Below are 25453 nucleotides of genomic sequence, written 5' to 3' on the forward strand. Positions count from 1 at the left end.
AGACCTGCGTACAAAATGAGGCTGCACTGTGGATTAAGTGAAATATCTCAAGGCTGCGCTGTTCTGATAACTGAACCTGAAGTGACCTTTCTCAGACACAATTACAGAGCTGTATGTTTTTCCTTTAATTTCATCAGGGGTTTAATTAGTATACAAATAAAACTTCCCTTATCTTCCTTTCTACCTAATTGGCTTGTCTTCGCTTCTATATGAAGTATGTGAGAGCGGGCTGTAATGAGGTGGTCGAGTTCACCTTTTTCCCTCCAATGCACCGCTGCCTCAAGGCCTCCAGGCCTGGAAACAGCACTTTGGATTATTGCTCTGCGATCACTGTGGCCGTCCCACAGGTTTTCTCATGAGCAGAAGGGCTTTGGGTGCTGCCGGTTCCCACTGCTTAACAGGATCTTCATTCTTCTGCCCACTAAATGTTTATTGATTATCTCGCTGTTCCAGGCTCAGCCTCCAACAACTTAATATCAGGTGACAGTCGGGAGAGTTCTCCACGTAATTAGAGTTGAGCATTGGGGGAACAATTAGGAGCAGAGTTATTAAACTTGATTTATCCTAGTCTCTCCTGAACCGTTTCTGGGATATCAGAACATCACACGTTCACAATCTACCCTGGTTGAGAAATTAGTGGCGAACCTGCTGCTTATCATTGTTGCCTTGATGCCTGGAGGCACACCCTCTTGGCTTCAGCCGTGTGGTTGGAAATATTAGTCCATAAAGTTTATCATGGGCTTTAATTAGACCAGTCTGAACCAGAGAAGGAAAGACCTGAAGGGAACACTGCACATACGTGTTTTATATATGACAGGTACCTATGTAAATACGTACGATGTTGACTGTACACACACACACACAAAATAGAAAAGCTTGTGGAAAAAATGGAATTGAAAGATAATGAAATTTTTCCATGAACCTTTTGAAACTCCCTCATATATATGATGTGTACCAAACCACAAACCCAACCCGACCCCACTGCCTTGCGTCGATCCTCAGTTATTATGACCCTGTGTTGGGTTTCTGACTGTAAATCTTCAAGGGAACAGCCAGCCTCATCTATTTCCTGTGGAACAACTGGGTGGTTTGAACTACTGACCTTGTGCTTAGTAAGCCAGTGCCAAACCCACAGCACCACCAGTGCTCCTTTGACGATGTAGCCACATATGCCAACATATCCCTTTCTCTTTTTAAAGCTGTGAGTGAAGATCTTTAGATATGCTACTTTGTTCAACCAAAAAAATAGGTAAATAGTAGGAAACCACTTCTTTTTAATGTCTTGGCGTATTGTACATGCAAGTCTTCATCAATATTAGGACCATGAATATATCATTTCCATCATGATAATGCTCGGCTCTTTAAAAAAATGAGATGTCCCCATTTATAAGTTCTACAATTGATTATTCTTTTCTCAAAAACCACATTATGTTTTAGATTCACAGAAAAATGTGGGGTTTTTTCCCTTCCTCTTTTTATACCACTGTTGGCTCCTTTTCTGTAACATCAAAGTCCCAGGATAAACTCTTTAGTCATACCTCTGAAACAGAGACATAGTAGTTTGGTGGCTCTTTATCCCTGCTTCTGGAAGAAGAAAATGGAGACCAGTGGAAACCAGCAGGTCTAGATGGAAACACAGTACACACAAATCTTAGTGCTGTGTGTGATCGTGTGTCACAGGTACCACTAGATTGCTGAAAAGCCCCGTGTGGTTTCAGAATGATGCCGAGGCTCTGCGTTCTCCCGTATTGCACTGACCAGCTGCAGTCAGGACACGGCTGCAGGTCAGAGGCTGAAGCCAGGGTGACCAACTCAAATGTTCATTTCTAGTCATAAGAGTTACCGAGCAAAACAATTTGAGTAGATTGGTACAAATGTTTCATTTCTGTTGGAAAAAGAATTCAAGCTTGATGCATAACTGATGGTGGAGCATTAGTTTTCATAGCTGGAAAATGGCATTTCGTATTACCTGAAAGGTGTCAGAAATACCAGCTTTAAAAGGACCAAAGTGGGTTTGAGTTTTTAAAATAAAGAAATCTCATGATACGTCAGCACCTTTCACTATCTCGACATTGGCACCAAGTAAGTGGGTTTAGCACGACTTAAAAAAAAAATCCGATCCTTTGTCTTATTCTAAGAGTTGCTTTGAATCAGGGACTATTCCTATAGTGGTATATTCGTAAAGATCTGCTAATCCTAAAGGTTTAAAGTAGAATGTGATACCCAATAAGCAATTACAGTTTGCTTCTTCTTAATTCTTTGACTTGCATTTTCCTGACAGCAACTTGACCGTGAAAAGGGAACTACAGAATTCTAAAACTTTTAACATTTTAAACTACCTGTTTGACTGAAGTTTGCTTGCAATCCGCCGGCATTGAGAGCGAATCAGTTGTTGCAGCTTCATGTAGGCAGCTTGGGTTTGTTCAACCACCCATTGTGAACATATTCATAACTATAATTCTGAGGTGCAGCACATGGCTGAACTAAGAAGGAAAAAAAATCACGTTTATGCAATCATTCTTGTAGCTTAATATCCAACATATTTAATTGAAAACCATTTGGTAAACTCTTATTCCAGATAATTTGTAGGCAAAAAAAAAACTGATGAGATTTCCAGTGCTGAGAAAAGAAGCACCAATTTTCTCTACTCTTTGGGAGCCTAGAATTTAAATGAGGTCCATACAGTGATTGTAGAACTTTAAAAATATGATTGAATGATTGAACTGTGCGATGTGTCAATAAAACAGTTGCAGAAAAAGAAGGCATGTAAAAATGCTGCTTTAAATTGTAGGTTTCTGGTTAGACCCTAAATTTGCAAGAGTAAGTTTCATAATTATATCCTTAGATTTTATTGCCAAGTGAATGTTGCAGGTGAAGGCAATTATTGATCTACAGAGTTTATGTTTTTATGACTAGGAAAATGATTTATGGAGCACAAATCATCCTCGATGCAAGTTTTATTCACACCCTTCATTGTTAGTTGAAACTTGTTGATCGCATTTGGGTAGCTATTCGCGACAACTGTAGTCCTTTACTTAGAAGTCAGTGCATTTCATTGTGGAGTGCAGTGTTTCCACTGAGATGCCTATAGCAGTCGGACTATTGTAGATATATTTACAAGAAAGTAGCAGTGCTTTTTAATCTAGGGGTTCCCGCTTCCTTGCTGGAATCCGTTGCCCTCACAATCTCTCTTACACACACGCACTCACACACCCTCGTTAAGCATCTCATAGCCGGTGTTTTCAATAGACTCAATGTTTCTTTTTAAAAAAAAAATCATTTTACTGGGGGCTCATACAACTCTTAACACCCTGCATACATACATCCATTGTGTCAAGCAGATTCATACACTCTCCCCTTTTTGTTTGAAAAATACATACAATTTGAGGTTATATAATAATCCAATCTATTTAGTACAGAATATTTCCCCTCCGGCATTAAAATAAAAATAAAATAGAGTTGTATTCTACAGCCAAACATCTTTCCAGGTCTATCATTTCTAATTAGGAAGTATGTAAAAATTTTTGCACGGAATTTGTTAAACCTTGATGTGTAATGACCCAAGTCTACTTCGCAGTCAGCCTGTATCCTTCTTTGTTTAATAGCCTATGGTATAAATTGAAGTTAATTATCAGGGCTGACAAGTAACTCTGTTCTCTGTCTGCTTGCAGAGCCTCTCCGAGGCAAAGATGGAGCTGAGAAGAAAAGATCAATCTCTGCGTCAGCTCAACAGACACCTTACACAGCTGGAGCAGGACAAGCGTCGGCTGGAGGAGAGCATTCACGATGCCGAGAGTGCCCTCCGCGTGGCAGCCAAGTGAGCATCTGGACCTTGGGGAGATCACTTAAAACAGACGAAAGATCAATTCGTACTTTCATGCTCTGGGCTTTAGCCCTGGATAATACAATGTTAGAAAACAAAAGTGCAGCTGTCTCTCTTTGAAATTCTCTGATACATCCTCAAAAAAAAACAAAAAAGAAAGAAAGAAAAAGAAAACTCTTAACTCAGCTGACTAAATGTATATTTTATCGAGGGCCCTAAGTAAAAGCTACATCGTCCTGCAGCCACTGATTGTCTGTGTTAGGGACCCTCTGTCGTACGTAGGGATGCGCCGTTGAACCCCGACTTTTATTAATGCGAAACGCCACATTCTTTATTCAGAAGTTTTTGCGGGCTGGCTTCTGTCACACATTCCTCATCCTGCTCACCGCCCCGTCTCCCACACTGCGCTCTGCATAGATTACCATATGCTAATGCTGCAGGTGACGTTTTCATTAGGACATGCTGCTATGGGATCGGCACATGTGTCACAGCGTCTCAGTGAATGCAAGAAGAACACATCACTGTGCTAATAGGAAAAAAACCTCTAAGTTTTCGATGTGAACGACTAGTTACATCCTTCAGTTCCATCCTGCAGAGTGTTTTTCCGTTAGCCAGGTAATCCAATTAACATTTGGGCAGTTTTCAGTTCCCCACATCGAAATCTACTGGCTACTTTAAGACAGACCTATGCACAATAGCATGGCTAAGAGAAAAATCAATGTATGCATTACAAAACACCTAATTTTCATGGTCCAAGTGCTTTTTAAATCTGGAATTCTGGATATACAAAAATTTACACATTCATCAAAAGTTGCCTTTTATTTTGAGAGAGAAATTCTCTTATCAAGTCTAGATATGGTGAGCTATGAATGTAGCCTGTGGACTAGATCCCAGAATGGGGAACCTGAAATCTGAAGAGACTTAGAGACCTTGGGAAATTGCTCACACAAAATGAAAAACTGAATTGACACAAGGCCAAAAGATCGCTGTGTTTGTACGCTCACGAATAGCTTACTCTCATTTTTTAATTGGGAAGCTATCTATCATTGCAGTAGTCTTGGTACGCACCGTGCCATCTTTTAAAATCGTCGTCGTCGTTGAAACGCAGTTTCCTCATGCCAGTCGAGGGGCATGGCCTACCTAATTTCCAGTGTATTTTATAGCTCTGAAAATTCTGACAGTAGTGAAACACAATTATAAAGCCTCTAGATTTGTAGTCTATGTCTTCAAAACATGCCTGTTTATTTGGTATTTAATAGCCCCTAATAAAATGATTAAAAAAAGAAAAGAAATTGACCATGCGCAGGTGTGCACATGGTCTTAAAAATCTAATGACAGCTAATTTGAGACGTGGAGACCTAATACGTTATTTACAGCTTCCAGCTTATAATTTGCCATTCGTTTTTTGTCTTCTGCATTTTCATTTAAACTTGTGGATTCACTATATTAAAGCCAAATTCAATATGCAAGACTGACAGACAATGCAACCTACACGGTCAAGAAGCTAGAAACTCGGTGTCTTTCTGGCCAAGGCAATCATGACTACACCCACAGCCTGGTCGACAGGAGCGTGTCCCTGTGATAGTGTGGCCATTCGTAACATGTGCAAGTCCTATCAGTAAGATTTTAAAAGTGTTTTTTCCCATTAGAAGTCAAAGTCATACAGGTATTAATTTTCTCAGCATGTTTTTCATGATCAATAATGTAAGCATGCTTTTCTTCCCCCTTTCCTTTTTCATTCTTTTTTTTGACTTTGAAAATATCCCCCCCTTTTTTTTTGCTTCCTCTAATTTAGGGCAGCAACAGATATGAGAACCAAATTAAATGTGGAAATAGACGAGGGGACTGCGTTCGCGCTCTCCCCTGGAGGGAAAAATGAGTGAATATAATCAAGTTTTACATTTTTAAAAGGGGAACAATGATGAGCAACTCCAATTTTTAAAATAAGGCTTCAGTTTTCCTAACACTCACTCTTTCCTTTATCTTTTCTAGAGACAAAGAATGTGTTGCTAATCACATGAGGACAGTAGAAAATGCGCTTCACAAGGTAGTGTAACTTTCCTTTACTATTAATCAACTTATGTTGTAACCGGTTCTGTTAAAGATAATAATAATTATCTTTATTGAAATCATAGGAATATATTTTATTCTTTAAACTTCTCTAAATGTAAATGAACAAAAATACACTCTTACTGCTTTTCATGACCAAAAATGTACATTAAGTAATGTAAATTATAAATGTTCCCCTCAGGACTCATGTATGTTCTTGATAAAAATATGAAAGTAGTGATTTCCCCAAACTGGTATAATTCACTTGGATTATTTGTGGTCTTTGCTGAATGAACCAGAGGTCATTTAGGCTTCTCATATATCTCATAATCATAAAATGTTTAACCACATTGTCTAACCTCCTGCCACTCTTAAACCCACTGTCCTGTGTATGTGTGTATGTGTGCATTTATTTTATGTGTGTATCTATCTATCTAAAAGGACTTCAGAAAGTTCATGGAAAAATTCTGTTACCTTTTTATTTCATCTTCCCATGAGCTTTTGAAGTGCTTCTCTCTCTCTCTCTCTCTCTCTCTCTCTGTGTGTGTGTGTGTATGTAGGGTGAAGAGAAGAATTTGTGCAAATGTGTTGTTGACTGTACTTACATACCTTAATTAGGCATTGGTGTTATTTAAATTTACCTTCCTCCTTTATAAAAATAAAATACAACAAGCAAATAAGAATAGATTAACATGGAAATTTATTGTATTAAAGTATTTTATTATCTTTCAAATTGTATTACTTCTGTATGACAAACTCAGACTTCTACTGTAATGATCAATAGCATCTTAAGATGATTCTGACATTAGTAAGAACAATATAACTCTGTATTGTTAGCTCTGTATTGTTAACTGTGTATATTTTTAACACTCCAGAATCAAGGATATGTTAATTTTTCATGACTTAAAAGTGGAGAGATATTATTAATATTTTTATCAGCATCTGATATGAAATTTGTTGGAAATGTAAACACCTTGTAGTTTTTAGATGTGCCTTATTTATCATTTTTCTCATGTGAGCTAATAATATTGAGAATAATTTTGTGATTTAAAAGTATTATATCGTTCTGTAATTTGCTTTTAACATACCCTGGGTACCAGCCATTTTTAGGATAAACATTATCAAACTGCTCCTTCATGTCAGAGCAATTAGAAGTATCTGGCCTCTGTGCCCTTTAGAGGAGCCCTGGTGATGTAGTGGCTATGAGTTGGGCTGTGATGGGCATGGTTGGCAGTTCGAAACCAGCAGCAGCTCCATAGGGGAAACACTGAACTCTCCACTCCCATAAACAGTTGCAGTCTTGGGAACCCACAGGGCTGGGTCACCGTGAGTCAGCGCTGACTCAATGGCAGTGAGTTTGGTTTGGGTTTTCTGGTGTTCTTTTAGTTGCTCCGATTCATGACCTCATGTATTCCACCAAAGCATTTGGAGAAAATCTTACATTTTGAGTGCTGCATTTATTTTTCAGCAATATTCATTAGAATGCATGAGTTATCTCTCCCTTCATTAAAATAATGTAACCTCTCAGGAGCTCTGATGGTGTAGTGTGTTTAGCATGGGGCTGCTAAGCACAACAAAGTCTAGCCAGTCAGTGTCCTTTAAGAAGTCACATCCGATCCATTATGCTCTGAGTCTGAAATTTAGGTTTGTAGGGAGACACACACACACACACACACAGAGAGAGAGAGAGAGAGAGAGAGAGAGAGAGAGAGAGAGAGAGAGAGAGAGAGAGAGAGAATTCTTTTACTTAACGAGACCTTGGATCGTTGTGAGCTGCCAGACATGCAGAAGAGACAGCTCCACGGGGCTCTCAAGGCTGCGACCATTGCGGGGTTGACTGCTAGGCCTGTCTTCTGTCGACAGTTTGGTTAGTAGCCAGTCAAGTGCGTAGCCACGAAGCCCCTCCTTGCTGTGACATAACCCTTTTAATCAGAGAGTGCTGGCTTCAGTCTATCGATTGCTCATCTCTCCAAACTGGAGTCAAAAGCAGCATGTTGGCTAGTGGCCGTCCTGAGGAATGAAGTCCAGATGCCAGGGGGAGCAGTCCTCCATATGCAGTCTGACGACTGTCACCTCTCCTTTCTTGATGGGAATGGTACTTGATGATACAGGCACTGTCACTCTAATACAGACTGACTGTAGCAGGGGGTTCTGCTTACATAGTGTTTTAGTTGCACTTCATCATTTGGTTTTAAGGAAATATGGAAATACGTCTGCGAGGCTGGTCCACAGCCAGGGCAGATTTATTTTATACCTTTTTTCCCCTTAAGGTTTAATAGCTGATTTTTTTTGCATTTATGTCTTCAGAAGATTTTACTTATACAGTGGTTCTAAAATAATCATTTATTTTTCAAGTCTGAAGTGAATTCAGGAAAGGTTACTTGGCCATTGGGGCTCATTCATCCTCCTGTCAAGAGTGGGCGGGGATGAGTTGGTTATTAGACAATGGTCTAGAGAATCCCTCTGAAGCTCTCAGGGGAGTGCAGGCCCATCTGTTTTCATGCTGGAGTTTGCAGGATGACTTTTCTGATTACTCTAGCCAAAATAACCCTAGCATCAAGGACAGAGAGACTTCACTCACGCACTCTGGACGTGGTATCAGGTGAGGCTAGATCCTGGAACAGGACATCTTGGTTTGTAAAGTGGAGGTCCGACAAAAAAGACCACCTTTGATGAGATGGAGTCACCCAGTGGCTTCCACAATGGGCTCAGATATAACGATTGTGTGGTTGGTGCAGAGCTGGGCAGTGATTCCTTCTGCTGTGCATAGGGTTGCTATGAGTTGAAACCAACTCAGCAGTGCTTAACCACCACCACCGCCACCATCTTCACCACCATCTTCACCACCATCATCACCACCAGCATCGCCGCCGCCGTCATCCCCACCCCTACCACCGCCATGGCCACCACCACTGTCACCATCACCACCACCGCCATGGCCACCACCACTGTCACCACCACCACCACCACCACTTCCACCTCCATCACCTCCACCACCACTGTCACCATCTTCACCACCACCTCCACCTCCACCTCCATCAGCTCCACCACCACTGTCACCATCACCACCACCACCTCCACCTCCATCACCTCCACCACCACCGCCACCACTACTGTCACCATCTTCACCACCACCTCCACCTCTATCACCTCCACCACCACCTCCACCACCACTGTCACCATCTTCACCACCAGCATCGCCGCCGCCACTACCATCACCACCACTGTCACCATCACCACCACCTCCACTACCACTGTCACCATCACCACCACCGCCATGGCCACCACCACTGTCACCACCACCACCACCACTTCCACCTCCATCACCTCCACCACCACTGTCACCATCACCACCACCACCTCCACCTCCATCACCTCCACCACCACCTCCACCACCACTGTCACCATCTTCACCACCATCATCACCACCAGCATCGCCGCCGCCACTACCATCACCACCACTGTCACCATCACCACCATCACCACCACCTCTACTACCACTGTCACCATCACCACCACCGTCACCACCACCACTGACACCATCACCACCACTGTCACCACCTCCACCACCATCACCACTGTCAACACCACCACCACCACCACCACCACTTCCACCACGACTGTCACCATCATCACCACCGTCACCACTGTCACCACCACAACCACCGTATTGGTCTTGCCAGTGGCATTTGACTTTCTTGGAGAAAATTCATGTAATGTGGATGAACATCCCAGGCAATTGTATGGTAGAGTGAAATTGATTGTGATTTCATTTAAATCCTTTAGCAAGGCTTACTGTAAATAGTCAAACAGCATGGCTGTTTTATTTTTTAGTTCAACTTGTGCTTTTTCGACCCACCAGCTGTTCAAAAACACAACTACTTTTCATCTATTGAGCTAAATGTGAATAATAACTTGTGAAAAAGTAATCAAATAGATTTATTCCTAAGTAAATATTATATTGCATCCATCTTAAAGAGGTTAAATTAAACATATTTTCAGACACAGTGATTACATTTTGTTGAAATTTACTAATTTTTAAACTAGACACATTAAATCCAGTTCTTAGAATCCTAAAACTGCTATGCAAAGAGTTTGACTAGCTATTATTTTTGAAATCTCATGTGGGAGTGATAAAACAAAACAAAGCAAAAATTACTCCCCCCACCCCACCCACCCCACAGACATCGAGTAAATCTCAACTAGTAGCGATCCTAGAGGACAGGGCAGAGCATTTTCATAGGGTTGGGGCTGTAAATCTTTACAGAATAAGCCCGTCTCCTCTGTCTCCCTTATAGCTGCTGGTGGTTTCAAACTACCGACCTTCCAGTTAGCAGCCCAACGCTAAGCCCACTGTGTCACCCGGGCCACTAGCATTTAACAAAAGAGGCCACCCTTTTCTATTTAAAAGCAATTAGTTCTTAATTTATATAGCAGACAACAGTCACTCAAAGACTGGATAGGACACTTGCAGGCAGTGGGCGCGCGCTAATGGGAGGACACGCCGGAAAACGAGGGGACAGTGACTGCACACTGGAGAACGTCACCAGGGCCCCTGGTTGGTCACTCAGAACCTGTTAATGTGCAAAATGGTGTTCAGTGTGCCCTCTCCACGGCAGCCAGAGAAGGTATTGTTTAAAAATGGGATGCAATACTCTTCTTGAAGTAGAGGTTTTATTGTATTTTAATTAGAGGTGTTTATATATGTGTGTGCATATATAATTTATGTTAGTTTTCACTGATGGTCAGAATTCACTCTTGGTAAGGGTTTAAGGTGATTTTGTGTCTAATCACAAGTTATGAGAGTTAAGAAAAATGAGAACATGAGAAGATAAAGCTGTCATCATCATTTTCCATAAGTATATATTATTATCCACACACTTCTATATGAAGTTGAATCCTGTTTTTTAGAGAGACCACAACTATTGTACTTTTGCTGTTGTTGTTGGTTTCATCATCCAAATCATTTTAGAGTTGTAACTCCATGGCTTTTAGTGCGCTCATCGTGTCAAGCAGCCGTTACCACTGTCTAATTCCAGAACATTCCATCACCCCAAAGAAGCCCGTTTCCATTAGCAGCACTTACTTACCATGTTTTCCCACACCTCCCGTACTTACCACCATTAATGTACTTTCTCTATGGGTTTTAAAATGCTGGATATTTCTTATACAGGGAATCATACAATACTTAATCCTTTTGTGTCTGGAATCTTTTATTAGCATCAAGTTTTTAAGGTTCATCATGTTGCAGCATGTATCTGTGCTTTATTCTTTTCTACAGCTGCGTAGTGAATGATTTGATATGAATATGCCATACTATGTTTATGCATTTGTAACCATTTTGGTGATTTCTACTTCATGATGATCATAAATATGTATTTTTTGAACGGAAAGAGTAAGTTTATTGAAGGTCAATACTTTGCAAAAGAAATTCAAAAGTCCCTTAGCTAGTCTAAAAGGCCTATAATAAATATATTTTCAATGAATATTTGTGTGCAATTTTTCACGTGGACAGTGCGTTCAGTTCTCTTGGGTTTATATATATATACTGAGGAATGGAATAATATAGACAAATGGAATTGCTGGGTCATATGGTAATGGCATGTTTCACTTTTGGAGAATCCACGAAACTCTTTTCCATAATTGCTCTATGACGTTTTATACAGTGTCTGAGAGCCCCAGGTTCCCCACAGCCTGGCCAAGCTCTTTTTCCACGGGTTTGACTAGGGCCTTTGGAGGGAAGGCAAAGTGGTATAGAATTGTGTGTTTGCTTTGACTCTTTAATGACTCATGATAGTGACCCCCATTTGTCTGTCACTTTGTCATACTGTGTGTGTGTGCGTTGCTATGATGTAAGGTCAGGTTACAGTTGAAGAAAATGAAAACAAATCCACGAGAGCCACGTGAAGTCCCTGAGTACATGCCACGTGAAGTCCCTGAGTACATAGCCACGTGAAGTCCCTGAGTACATAGCCACGTGAAGTCCCTGAGTACATAGCCACGTGAAGTCCCTGAGTACATAGCCACGTGAAGTCCCTGAGTACATGCCACTTGAATTTAGGAAACACCTGAGTTTGACACTCATTGAATACGGATGGCCAAAAAAACTGATGAGTTGTGTCATTACTTCAGAAAAATGTGAAAATACATACATGAAAAAAGCAAGAGGTTATTAAAAAGTCAAGAAAGAAGAGACTCTGAAACTTGCCTTTGAACATAGAATAACTAAAGCAACTGGAAGAAATGATGAAGTAAAGCGTTGAGTGTAAAATTTCCAAAGGCAGCCTAAGAAAACAAAGTAAAATATTACAATGAAATGTGGAAAGAACTAGAGATAGAAAGCAGAAAAGGAAGAACACACTCGTAATGCATCTCAAGCTGGAAAATGTCATGCCTCGATTTTCAGCATTGAAGGATTCTCTGAGAAAAATATTGACTGGTGCAGGAAGCATCAAAAGATGATGGCAGGAACACACAGTCACCGTAACAGAAAGAACTAGCCCACATGCAGCTATTTCAAGGGCTGGCATAGCATCCAGAGCCAGTGACATTGCAGGAGAAGCCCGGGCTCTAGCGCAGGCTTTAGTGAAAAGCAAACAGTAGGAACTGATGGTCTCCTACTCAAGATGCCTTAGCTCAGTGGTTCTCAACCTGTGGGTCGCGACCCCTTCACAAGGATTGCCTGATTCATGACAATAGCAAAATTACAGGGATGAAGATAATTTTATGGCTGGGGGTCACCACAACACGAGGAACTGTATGAAAGGGTCGCGGCCTCAGGAAGGTTGAGAACCACTGCTCTGCCTGATGCAGCACTGGAAGCATCACTCCTCTATGCTAAGAAATTTGGAAGGCAGCTACCTGGCCACCTGGCAGGAAGATATCTTTAGTTGTGCTCTTTCCAAAGAAAGGCCACCCAAACGAATGCAGAATAAGCAAGCCATATCATTAATATCACATGAAAGTAAAATTTTGCTCAAGGTGATTGAAAAACAGCTGCAGCAGTACATTGATGGGAGTTGCCAGAAATTCAAACCAGATTCAGAAGCGAACTTGGAATGAAGGGTATCATTCCCGGTGTCAGGTGGATCGTGGCTGAAAGCAGAGAATACCAGCAAGCTTGCTTTATTGACTATGCAATGGCGTTCAGTTGTGGAGATCCTCCCAACTACGGCTAGCATTGTGGAGAATGAGAGCTCCGGAACACAGAGATATGCTCCTGGGCCAGAAGGCTTGTCATATAAACTGAACACGGGGATAACTCACGGTTTAAAATCAGGAAAAACGTGCCCCTGGATTGGATCCTTCTCTAGACTTACTCAATCTGCATGCCCAGCATGCATAGAAGCTCGACTTTCTAGAGCAGAATGCACCAGGATTGGAGGAAGATGTACTAGCAACCTGAAATACTGGGATGACACCACAATCCTGCTTTCTGAAGGCGAAGCTGACCTGAAGCACTTGCTGAGGAAAATAAAACTACATCCTTTAGTGTGGAATGTAACTCCGTGTAAAGAAGACAAGAACCTCATGGCTGGACCAATAGACAGCATCATGACAAATGGAGAAAAGATCGGAGCTGTGAAGGATTTCATTTTACTTGGACCTGCCCCCTAAATGCTCATGGAAACAGCAATCAAGAACTCAAAGGTTGTAATGCATCGGGCACATCTGCTTCAAAAGCCCTCTTTAAAACGTCCCTGTGAACACTAAAATATGCTTGACCCAAGCCAGGGTATTTTCAATTGCCGCAAATGCATGTGAAAACTGGACAGTGAATCAGGAAGCCCAGGGAAGAATTGCTGCATTTCAATTATGGTGTTGACAAAGAATATTGAAAGTGCCACCGACTGCCAGAAAAACAAACAAATTGGACATGGAAGAAGTATAGCCAGATGCTCCTTAGGAGTAAGGATGGTGACACTGGTCTCTTAGACTTCGGATCTGCTATTGAGTGAAACCAGTCACTCTAAAGGACACCATCGGCAAAGAAGAAAAGGGCTCCTGATGAGCTGGGCTTACACAGGGGCTGCAACAGTGAGTGCAAATGTAACAACAGTTGTGAGAAGGACCCACCGGCTAGGCAGTGTTTCATTCTGTTGCAGACAGAACCTAACAGTAACACCAACAACCATGTTGTTGAGCCCTCATGTAGCTCAATCCTTCCGAGCCCTCTATCGGGTAGCACTGGACTGCTAAGTGCCAAGTTGGCAGTTCACACCCACAAAGCATTCCTTGGAGAATGCTGAGGCTGTCTGCGTTAGTAGAAATCTCAGCCTCCCGAAGTCTGTAAAGCACTGTATCCCGAGGTGCGTGAAACTGCTGCTCAAGGTGTGCTGGAACAACCCAGGGGGCCGGCGGAAGCAGATACTTTCTTTATCCAGGATTATGGGGTCCAGTTCAAAAGTGGTTAATTAGGAGTGGGGCGGTGAGTATTTTTCTTCTGAGAAGGGGTCCATAGGCCAAATAGACTTGGGGACCCCTGCTCCATAGGGTTTCTGTGAGTTGTAATCAATTCCGTGGCAGTGGGTTTGTTGTGTTTGGGGTTTTGGTTTAATGATGCAGAGAATTTTATGAATGGGCTTGTTTGCATATTGTTTTCATCGTCCCCCCCCCAAAAGAAATGCATACCTATGGTTTTCACCCATTTAAAGAATATTTGAGGGTTGACTTTTTGTTGTTGAGTTTGAGGTTTTTGAATTCTGGGTGAAAAAACAAACAAACCATTGTCAGCAAATTGGTTCCAACTCACAGTGACCTTATAGACTAGGGTAGAACTGCCCCATTGGATTCCCAAGGAAGTATTTTTTACAGAAGCAGACTGCCCCCATCTTTCTTCTGAATGAGTGGTGGGGTTGAGCCACTTACTTTTCAGGTAGCAGCCAAGTCCTTAGTCACTGAGCCACGAGGGTCCCCATAATTCTGGACTCAGTACTTCTGAGCTACATGCTTCGCAGCTACTTCCTCCCTCTCCAGGCTGGCTGTTCACTTTCTTCCTAATCTCCTTTGATGCACAAAAGTTTTGTTTTTTTAAGGAAAGATGTTAGTGAAGTTCACTTCTTCTATTGTTTCTTTCGTTACCTGTGCTTTTGATGTCATATTTAGATGTTTTAGAAATGTTATCAGGAGAGATCTGGTTATCACCATGACCTGGAAATGGACATCACACGTGGTTAACATAGAGCACCAGCAACATGTAGGAAGACTGCCAATGAGCTGGACTGATGGAGTGGCTGCAGCAGCGGGCTGAACGAGCAGTTGTGAAGATGGCGCGGACCAGGCGGGTTTTTTTGGTTGCACACAAGGTTGCTACGAATTGGAACCAACAACAGCAATGCTTTTTATACCCTGTCCAGCTGCCACACTGCCTGGTACCCAGCAGGCATGTAATGAATGCTTGTTGAATGAGTCGAATTTTTAGCAGTACATAGCCTCTAAACATACTAAATTTATCACTATATTCCTTATGAAAGTCTTGCTCATATTGTGGTCCCCTTTATTTACTATTCAATTGCTAGAAATGGAATCTGTATTTACTGAGTATAATTAAGAGCTCACCAAACTAAAATGAAATCCACTGCCATCATGTTGACTCCAACTCCTAGCTACCTTGTAGGGTCACCAAGGCTGCAGATTTTTATAGAAGCAGACAGCACGTCTTTTCCACAGGATCAGCTGGTGGGTTTGAACTGTCGGCAGAGTTACTGGGACCGTTAGCCACCCAAAGGCTTAGCCCACAGCGCCACCAGCGCTCCTTTAGCAGGCGCTAAAGCAGAACCTAAATGAATGATAAGGCTGTCACTGAGAAAGAGAAGGCCTCTAGCAGTGAACTACGTTGCAGACAGCGGTCAGTTTGGCATAGAGGGGAGGCGATTGCTTCTGAGAGTGGGGTTGTGGAATCGAAGATGTAGGCGATGGCAGGTGAACACAGCCACATAACGTAAACACGATTATGTATTTTTATCATAAAAATGGTTGATTGGACAGCTGCCGTTGCCGAGGCCAAGATGGCGACGAAATTCGCCACCTTCCTCAAGAATGCCTGGGCCAAGGAGCCGGTGCTGGTCGCGTCCTTCAGCATCGCTGGCCTCGCTGTCACCCTGCCCTGTGCAGCCCCTACATGAAGTACTCCAACATGATCAGCCAGGCCATGCCCTACAGCTACCCAGTGCCCCTCCGTGAAGACGGGAACATGCCGGATGTGCCGAGCCACCCTCCGGACCCACAGGGCCCCAGCCTGGAGTGGCTGAAGAAACTGTGAACGCCAGCGCAGCCGGGCCCAATAAAGACCTGGAAACCAAAAAAAAAAAAAAAAGGTTAACTGAAATAAAAACATTTCATGGTTATCTTTGATTTTTTTTAACTTTCCAGTGCACGGTAAGGCACAGTAAACCCCTATGATAAATGTTAATTTGTGAAACTGACAGTATGTCAAAAGTTGAAACACAATCTGTCTCCAACCCCCCCGCCCCCCAAATTTTAGTGGTGTATTAATAACGCTCTCAATGTTATTTATGATCTTCAACTCCTCTCTGGCCCTACTTTCTTGGGCCTGGTTCCCGAAGATCAGCTGTGCAGGACATACAGGTGTTAGCACAGCTGGCTTGCTGATGACAACTCTGTCCATATAGCTGTCTTGTGTGTCATCATTCATATTGCTCAGTGTCATTCTGACCTAGCTAAGCTAAAAACGGTACTCTAGCTCAAGAGGGATTTAAAAACCTTGACAAAGTAAAGATAAGACCCTGCCGAATGTCATGCACATGTGCTTAACTCTCTCTCTGTCTTTTCTTTCTTTCTTTTTTTTTTAGCTCAGACCCATGTAAATAACTAATTTTGGCCACATCGAGTTTGAAATAATTTACTCCAGGAAAGAAAATATCTCTGTAGAACTATAAAAAATTAGTAAAATTATCTCCATTCTCTATTTATCTCTATTCTCAAGCCTGGGTGTATCCCCCACCCCTTTTCTTTCTCTGTGTTTGTGTAGATAGCTCAAGGTCACGGTAATCTGTTAGTGGGGTGCCTTCTCCGGTGGGGAACCTACACTGTAGATCTGTCATGCTGTCTAGCGTCTTTATCAGATGCCCATGATCAAATCACCCTGTTGCGAGCTCAGTAATGTAATTTGAGGGGTCGGTTTTTCAGGCCCTTAATTGGGACGTAACCTTCTTGGTAATTTGATTCAGGAGATCAGTGTGTTTTCCAGTTCCATGATGGGGATGTAACTGTGATGTACACGCTGCTGGTGGTGGTGGGTTTTACACTCTTTTGTGGTGACAGCAGCTGGCAGACGTTGGAGGGGTGTGGCTCTGCTCTGGGTGGTGGTGGTGGTTGTTAGGTGCCACCGAGTTGGCTCCAACTCATAGTGACCCTGTCTACGCCCAGCAGAGCAAGACCATCCTCGCAACTGCTCCTGCGCCTGAGTCCATTGTTGCCGCCACTGGGTTGTAGATGACGTCAACTGACTTGCCCACGCAAACAGGCTAATTGCTTACCCCCTTCTCTTCTGACGAGGAGCTCCTGTCCCTGCTCTGGGGTGTGCTTCAGCTGAGAGGGGGCCAAGGGCTCAGTCCAGCAGGCTTGGAGCACAACATGCATCCTGTGACATTTTCACCTGGGGAGTTTCCCCTTGGGAGGTTAGCTATCGTGTGAGGGTGATTGGTGCATAGGTAACATGCGTCGTAGCATAATTGTGTGAGTGTGTGTGTGTGTGTATGTGTATGTGTATGTGTGAGAGAGAGAAGAAGAAAGGAAGAGGAAGAGGAAGAAGAAAGAGGAAGACAGGGAGAATGAATAAAAATGAGAATACCCAGGAGTGAAACTGTTAAGGGAAATTAGGTTGTTGAAATAACAGTTTCCAGAGTTTATCATAAAACTACTTTATGGAACCTGTACATGTTTCCTATCATTGCCAGACAGGGGCAAAGACAGGGAGTGGGAGGGGTGTTTCTTTTAGTTCAGGAAATGGGAGAATCTCCCAAACCATAAACAATCTCACAATTATTGACTATTCATACATAGTTATTAGGAGACACGATTGCTTGCTGCTGTGAGCTCCGGGCCCAGTGACCCCAGACCAGCTATTTCATGAGGTGGTGGCAGTTAGCAAGTGAGGCACTGCAGTGAGTTATTTGGAAAGCATAAAGTGTGTTTGAATGTGCTTTTGAAAATACTACCTTAAAAGTACCTTCCAAGAAAAAAAAAGTACCTTCTAAAGCACTACCTTTTAAAAGGTACTTTAACAAATAAAGTACTTTAAAACAGGCTACCAGTATTTTTTGTAATACCAATGATACCATACTTTATCCATCCATTTCATTAATTAAATAGTAAAAGGTAAAAGGAGGTGGCAAATACCTGTTTAGATGTGTCGCGCAGGTTCTTGAAAGGTCCCTGGTGGTGCAGTGGTTAGCTCTTAGCTGCTAACAGAAAGGTCAGCAGTTTGCACCGAGCAGCCACCACACGGGAGAAAGACGTGGCAGCCTGCTTCCCTGAAGAGTAAAGCTGTGAAAACCTGGTGGTCTCTTCCACTGTGGCCCATCGTCCCACTATTAGTTGGCATTGACTCATAGTGCCAACGGGGTGTCTGGATCAGATTCTTGCATGTTATTTCCCTTACACTGGCACATTCTGATCCTCGCTTCAATCACTGGGCTTTACTCACCAGAGTCCAGGAAATGCTTACCTACCTGTTTAAAATTATGCTTACTTTCTCCTGCCCTGTGAAATGTGTGACTTTGGAATGGCATGCTTATTTGTTCCCATACTGAATGCATACTGGTTTTCTCGATGAACGTAGTTATGCAGGCTAGCTCCCTTCTCTCCATTCCCCTTGCTGCCCAGGATCCACCCACATGCTCTCTTGATTCAGGGTTGGACTGAGCGGTAGGTTAGGCCTGGTGAAATGGTATGCTAGGCTGTGAGAAACGGGAAAACACATCAGGAGATGTTGTTATTTGGTCCCATGGAGTCAGGCCCGACTCACAGTGTCCTATGCATGACAGAATGAAACCCTGCTGGGCCTTAGGCCATCCTCACAAGTGTTGAGTCCCTTGTTGCACACACTGTGCCAATCCATCTTCTTGAAGATCTTCTCTTTTCCATTGCCTTTCTACTTGACCAAGCCTGATGTCCTTTCCCAGGGACTGGTTCCTCCTGCTCACATGTTCAAAGTATGTGAAACCAAGTATGGCTCTCATGGATTCTAAGGAGAATTCTGGCTTTACTTCTTCCCATTCCAGGAGGGATTTTTGTTTGTTCTTTTGGAAGTCCATGGCTCTTTCAGTATTCTTTGCCAACACCACAATCCAATTGCATCAATTCTTCTTTGGTCTTCCTTATTCAGTGTCCAGCTTTCACGCGCATACAAGCCTTTTGAAAACACCATGGCTTGGCTCGGGCATTCCTTAGTCCTCAAGGTGCCATCCTTGTTTGATGAAGGACTGTAACGGAGTCTGGTGCCTCGTATTACCCACTGCAGTGGGTCACTGGATTGCTCGCCTGCTGCTTCCATGGGCATTGCTAGGGTACTCACTTTGTGAAGCACTCTAAGTGGCTATGAGACTTAGAGTCCTGTGTGGACCGACAAAGGACTGACTCGAGAAATTGTTCATCGGTCCTCTCATGGGAGGGGTCATTTAAAACAATCAGTATAGAGGCTGGAAATATGGTTCATCTTTCCTTTTGCATCTCTAGGGCAGGAGATGGCAAACCTTTTCTGTGAAGGTCCACGTAGTAAATGTTTTAGGTTTGGGGGCCATGACGCTTCTTTGTGAACCACAATGGTTTAATTATTGTAATAGAAGAGCAACTTCGGAGAACAGATGCTTGAGTGGCGCTGTGTTCTTAATAACCAGCGGTCCTTGGGCTGTAGTGTGCTGGCCCTTGCTCTGGCTGTAGTAGGAAACAGAAGAAGAAGAAAGAAAGAAAGAGGAGAAGGGAAAGCAGTAGAATGGATGGAAGGAAAAGTACAAAAGAAGGCAGAGGATTTCTTGACTACTGCTCTCACGAGTGCTGATTGGATCCAAGTAAAACGAAATCCTTATGACTTCAGTCTTTTTTCCACCTATCAAAATCATGTTGCTAATTGATGCAGCTGAGAGGATTTAAATTTTCTTTATGCCGAGGAGCAGCGCCAACTGAGAACTCAATCTTCATCCACAAGTGCTTCCCATCATCATCAGTTTCAGGAAGCCAAGTGTGTATCTTCATATTTCAGGCTATTAATGAGTGTCTCCCGAAGTCCTGATGCGGCATTCTTCTTCATTTAGTCCAGATTCCCAGATTATTTGCTCTGCACACAGATAGAATAAGTATGGTCAAGGACTTAATCCTGATCCATGCTTTTCCTGATTTAGAAAAACAAAAACAAACGAACAAAAACCTCCTCCATATCCTCTTCCAACTCGTGTTCTGTTAGAGGCACAGGTCCTAAAGAGCACAATGAAAGATTCTGGGATTCCGATTCTTTGCAGTATCTTCTACAGTTTCCGCTAGTCTGGCGAGTGGAATGCCTTGGCATGAAATTCAGGTCAATATCGTTTTGGTCATCGCTGCTTTCAGTCCAGAGCCATTTGGCATCAGTAACGACAGTCTTACCTTATATATTCCTCTTCTGAGTCTGACTTGAATTTCTGACAGTTGCGTGCTCATATGCTGGTGCAATGATTTTGAATTGTCTTCAGCAAATGTTCACCTGCATGTGATATTAATGACATTGTTGCATGATTTCTAAATTTTGTTGGATCACGTTTCTTGGGAATGGGCACTGAGGTAGGTAGTTTATTGTGCCAACCTGGCTGATAAATATGTGGGGTTAACTGAAGGGCAGAGGGATAAATGGTCAGCCTCACCTTTCTAGTTCTTCGGTCTCTTGCTTTCTGATGGTCAGACCAGGATACAGCTGTCTTAGCCAGTTCCCTGCTTCAGCTGGCAAGGTTCACGTCCTGCAAGACATCCTCAAGGAGAAGCCACATGGACCTACCCCGATACAGCCCTGAGTGCTGGAGCAGCTGTGTGGAGACCCCTGCCAATGCTGAGATGCTTACTCGCTCACTGATTTGCCTTTTCTCCTGCAGTCGGCATCATTGTGTATGTTTTGTGAGATGGCGGAGGATTTTGTGGGTTGGGGTCGGATATATGGGTTAATGTTGGACGTATGGGCTTGGGCAGCACTGGGTTGGGATGTTTTCTTGATGCCCTCTTAACCTCTGTACAAAACTCTCTCTTATACACGAGTTTCTGCGGATGTGTTTCTCCAAAGTACCCAGACTTACACAGGCACAAATAAGGATTTGCTCCAGTTGGTTGGCCAGGTGGGGGTCTTCCACGTCCTTGGCACCGGTGAGTGAGCACTTGCAGAGTTGCCTCCACTTTTGAACGACCATTTGTTGTACTCGTGCATACAGCTCAGACTTCTCCCTTCATTCCTGCCAGTTCTTGATCATGCGCTACCTCCGGAAATGGTGGAACATGGACCAGTTGTTTTCTGTGTCTTCCAGTTGTCTTCTGATTCATTCAGGATCAGACACCACACACATCCTCCACGTGTTCTTAAACATATCTTAGCTTTGGCCGGAATCTTTCCTTCTTTCCGCCTTGGAATCCCATTAATACCATCACAACTAGTATTCCATTTCATGATTGTGTTTCTCAATTGGCACATTATGTACAGAGAGATTGGTAGCAGTGCACCGAAAACTATATAGGTCCTCGTTCTGAGACGTGAACGAGTTTTCTTTGGGAAAAAATGACCCATTTAAGTTTTTCGTTAGTGCCATTGGCTGAGTTCCAGCGCACATGGCCCCGTGCACACAGAAGGAAATGGTACTGCCCGGCCCGCCGTCCTGGCCCTTGCTGTGTGTTTGAGCCCATTGCTGCAGCCACTGTGTCCATCATCTCGTCCAGCACCCTCCTCTTCTGGGCTGCTCTGCTGGATGCTTACCAAGCACGATGCCCTCTTCCAGGGACTGGTCTCTCCTGATACATGTCCGAAGGGTGTGAGACAGAGTCCTGTGAGAGCCTTACTTCTAAGGAGCACTGTGGCTGTGCTGCTGCCCAGACTGATCTGTTTGCTCTTCTGTCAGTCCATGGCCCTTTCAGTGTGATTTTTAGTTTAAGCTGTGTAGTTGGCATAGCTGGCAGAAATAGCCTTTTGGTGTTATGGTAGAAATACAGAAAATTTGTACAACACAATGGTGGCTTGTGAGTCTTGGTTATTTCGAGGAGTGGAACAATACAACACTGGTCTTATGCTTTCATTTCAATCTGGAATGAGATTATTACAATAAACCCCAACCCACTGCCACCCAGTTCATTCTGACTGTCAGTGCCTGGACAGGACAGAATAGAAATGCTCCTATGGGTGTCTGTATTTTTCTGGGAGCTGTCAGCCTCATCTTTCTCCTGTGAAATGTCTGATGGTTTTGAACTACTAGTCTTGTGGTTAGGGTTAAGCCCCAGGCTTAAACCACCACACCACCAGGACCTGTCTTTTTTAGTCAAGTAACTGTATGTTTTATAATACTGACTGACCCATCAGACCATCCCATTTATTTTCCTCTCTGCTCCTCTTGTTTCTTGTAGCACCTATTCTAGAAGACTGGCTTTTCAAAAGGGAGAATGTAAATTGGGATTTTGAAAAGTAAATTTTTTTCTAAGGCAGCCACATAGACATTTTTACTTTATTCTTTTTCAAAACACTGTGAAATCCTACCGCTCTATTGAGTGCTACAAAAACTATCTACAATTGAGATTTATGTGGTAAACTCTTGTGAAAAATTTGTTATCTGTTAAAAATGGACTGCTAGCCACCACAAAGTAAAAAAGCATTTTAGGTATTTTTATTGCTTATCTTTATATATAAATAAGCGAAGAGTATAGAATCCCAATTATATGAGGTGTGCTGTAGACAGAACTAAAGAATACCTTTTCGAATGATAATTTGACATGACTTTGAAATTTGAAACTCTGATTGTAATCTTAACTCAGCCACTGATGATGGTTCAATTTTACACCACCCCAAAAATTGGTGCCTTAAAGGTGCATCTGCTTGTTCTTTCAGGAAGAAAAAGAATTGTTCTGTTCTACCGTTGTGACCTTTCAGGTCTTTTGACCCCAGGTCTGCACCTGGGAAAAGAGCCAGTTGGCATCCAATGGGATGCTTTCTCCTAAAGCAGCCCCTACTGGCTCTCCTTGCCCATGTTTGTTCTGTTTTTCTTATGAACAAATCTAATGCATTCAGGTCACAGCCAGCTTCCTTCCATTCTTCTGTGTCAAATCCGCCTGTTTATCCTGATTGCCCTCCTGAAATTCATACTTCCTTCTGCATTCTTTTCGACCACCCCTCCCCCTGCACCCCTCCCTATCTCCTGTCCTCGCCATCTTCCTTCCCCTCCTGGTCTTTTCGTGCGTGCACCATGAGAGTGGCGCTTGTCCTCCTGGCCCTGCTTTGTGTCCTCCCAAGAGGATGCCTGGAAAAAAAAATCTGTTTTCATGAAAAGAAAAATAATTCCTAGCCAATCATTTGTAAGAGTTTAAACACACACACACACACACACACACACACACACACACACACACACACACACCACGCACACCAAATTTCTGAGTAGCATGAGAGAATTTCAGAATCTACTCTCATGATTTCAGGATAGCTTAAAAAGGAGATGATTTAAAATTTTAGTAGAGAAATACACCATCCTGCTTCTGTTCCATATCCCCTGGGCAGGGTCGCTTGCTGCCACTGTCCAGTTTAGCAGATGGTTTGTAATGAAAAGAAAGTATCAACTCGCATATATGTTGCAAAGAATGTGGTATTGATGACTTGCATGATCAGGTTTAACAACAGCAGCTTCACTTGGAGTTTCCAGGGGAAGTCAGTCTGAAAAATGACTCACTTTCCTGAGGTAGTGTGTTGTGAAAGTGTTCATTTGACAATAAAGCAAAGTTTTAAATGCTGATGCCCCCTCGTGGCTTTGCTCACCCACTTTATTTAGAGGTTATCAGATGCTGCTCACTGTTTGCCCAGCCTCGGAGACAAAGGCTGAGCCCCTCTGGCCGGCGGCCAGATGGGCCAGGTAGCCCAAGCCTGGCGGAGGGTTCACCTCCATTGCTTCTGGCCCCACCCCCAGCCCCTTGCCCGTGTTCGCAATCTGCTTTTGTACTTTGACGCCCAGGATTTCCCTAGTGAATTTTGTCACAGAAAAAAGAGAATCATCAATATCGCAGTTAAACTTGACTTTCAAAGCTAATAGTATCTCATTTGGGGGCTCAAATTTAATAAATTTTCTTTGATTCCGGGTGAGTTTTTAAACATCAAACAATGAATTGGCCAGGGTGCAGTAAAATATTTAGATCTATTGACTTTGGTTCAGAAGGGTAGAAGGCAAAACACTGGCGGTTTGATGTTGATAAATTCTCAGTACCTTAACCCACATTAATGTTTTCTTTTATCTGTGTGCACATCAGTGACAAAAAAAACACAGAAAACAAAGGCAAGAGAAGGCACTATACACATAGAATATAAAACCTAAAACAAATATATTTGTAAAATGTGTTTGATCTTGTTCTGTTTGAGTGAGCTTGCTAGCATTCTTATCCTGCCTGGAGACCGGTGAAGGTGTGGTAGGGATAAATGCCCATGATGAATTGTGACTGCCGGGCGCACAGAGCCCTAACGCCTTTATGAAAATTGCATTAGTGTGTGTGCTTTCACAGCCATTGGTATCGACGGAGATTCCTAAGATCAGCTTGGAAAATATCAGGATTTTTATGCCCAGAGATTAGCATGAACAATTAGGCCGTTCTGCTTTTGTGCGTGCTGGCTGGTCCCCGATGCTCCAAGGAGCAGGCAGCCGTGTGGGGTGTGCCTTTCAGAGGGAGTTCATTCATGGACCGCGGAGTAGTTCCCCCCGTTTTACACGCTCGGCCTGTAGAACAGAAAAACGAATGCAATGCCTTGTTGACAGCGCACGTAGGCAAGCAGTTGAACTTGCTCAACCTAGAGAAGTAAGCATTCTTATTTGGGCAATGAGTCTTGCTCTTCTATTGCTTCCTCTCCCTCTCTCTGCAGATAAACTCTTCATGTCCAGTATCTTTGAGCTGGCTGCATGACAGTCATCAAGTGAATGTGTGCTGTCCAAGTGAGACTTCATTCAGAAGCGATTAGTCAAAGGGAAGTTAGAAAACAGGTCCACCCGTGAAAATGCCCGATTTTAAATTACGTGATTAAGCACGACAGTTTATTCATCTGAAACACGAGCCAAACTGCAGACTTTTAAGGCCTTTGCTAGTTTGGAAATGAAAAAACCAAAATATGTGTTTCCGACCCTTTCCTCGGTCTAGCCCACCGGGCGGGGAGCATTTCCCTATTTTCCCAGAAGGTGGCAGTGTGATATCAACGGCGTGTGGTTCCTTTACTGGCTAGGGAATCTGTGTTTTTTCTACATCTGTGCTGTGTTTGTATTGTTACCTTTCCGAGTACTTAGAAATATAGTACAAATGCTACTGATTTTATTTCAAAGCTATCTTATTTAGAAGTTGTGAGACTGAGTTGGTTTATATGGATTTAATCGTTAA

General features: G+C 43.0%; 1 protein-coding gene and 1 pseudogene across 1 annotated transcript in view; both read left to right on the top strand.

The window, feature by feature from the left end:
- Nucleotides 1–25453, top strand: part of CCDC171 (coiled-coil domain containing 171) — a 292925-nt gene that overhangs the window by 189180 nt on the left and 78292 nt on the right. The window contains exons 23-24 of the mRNA XM_075559944.1: nucleotides 3672–3817; nucleotides 5816–5870. Of these exons, the coding sequence (XP_075416059.1) occupies nucleotides 3672–3817; nucleotides 5816–5870 (201 nt within the window). The remainder of the gene's footprint in view (nucleotides 1–3671; nucleotides 3818–5815; nucleotides 5871–25453) is intronic.
- Nucleotides 15880–16133, top strand: LOC142458807 (NADH dehydrogenase [ubiquinone] 1 alpha subcomplex subunit 3 pseudogene; annotated as a pseudogene).

The sequence above is a fragment of the Tenrec ecaudatus genome, chromosome 10 (genome assembly GCF_050624435.1).
Source record: "Tenrec ecaudatus isolate mTenEca1 chromosome 10, mTenEca1.hap1, whole genome shotgun sequence".
Lineage (NCBI taxonomy): Eukaryota > Metazoa > Chordata > Mammalia > Afrosoricida > Tenrecidae > Tenrec > Tenrec ecaudatus.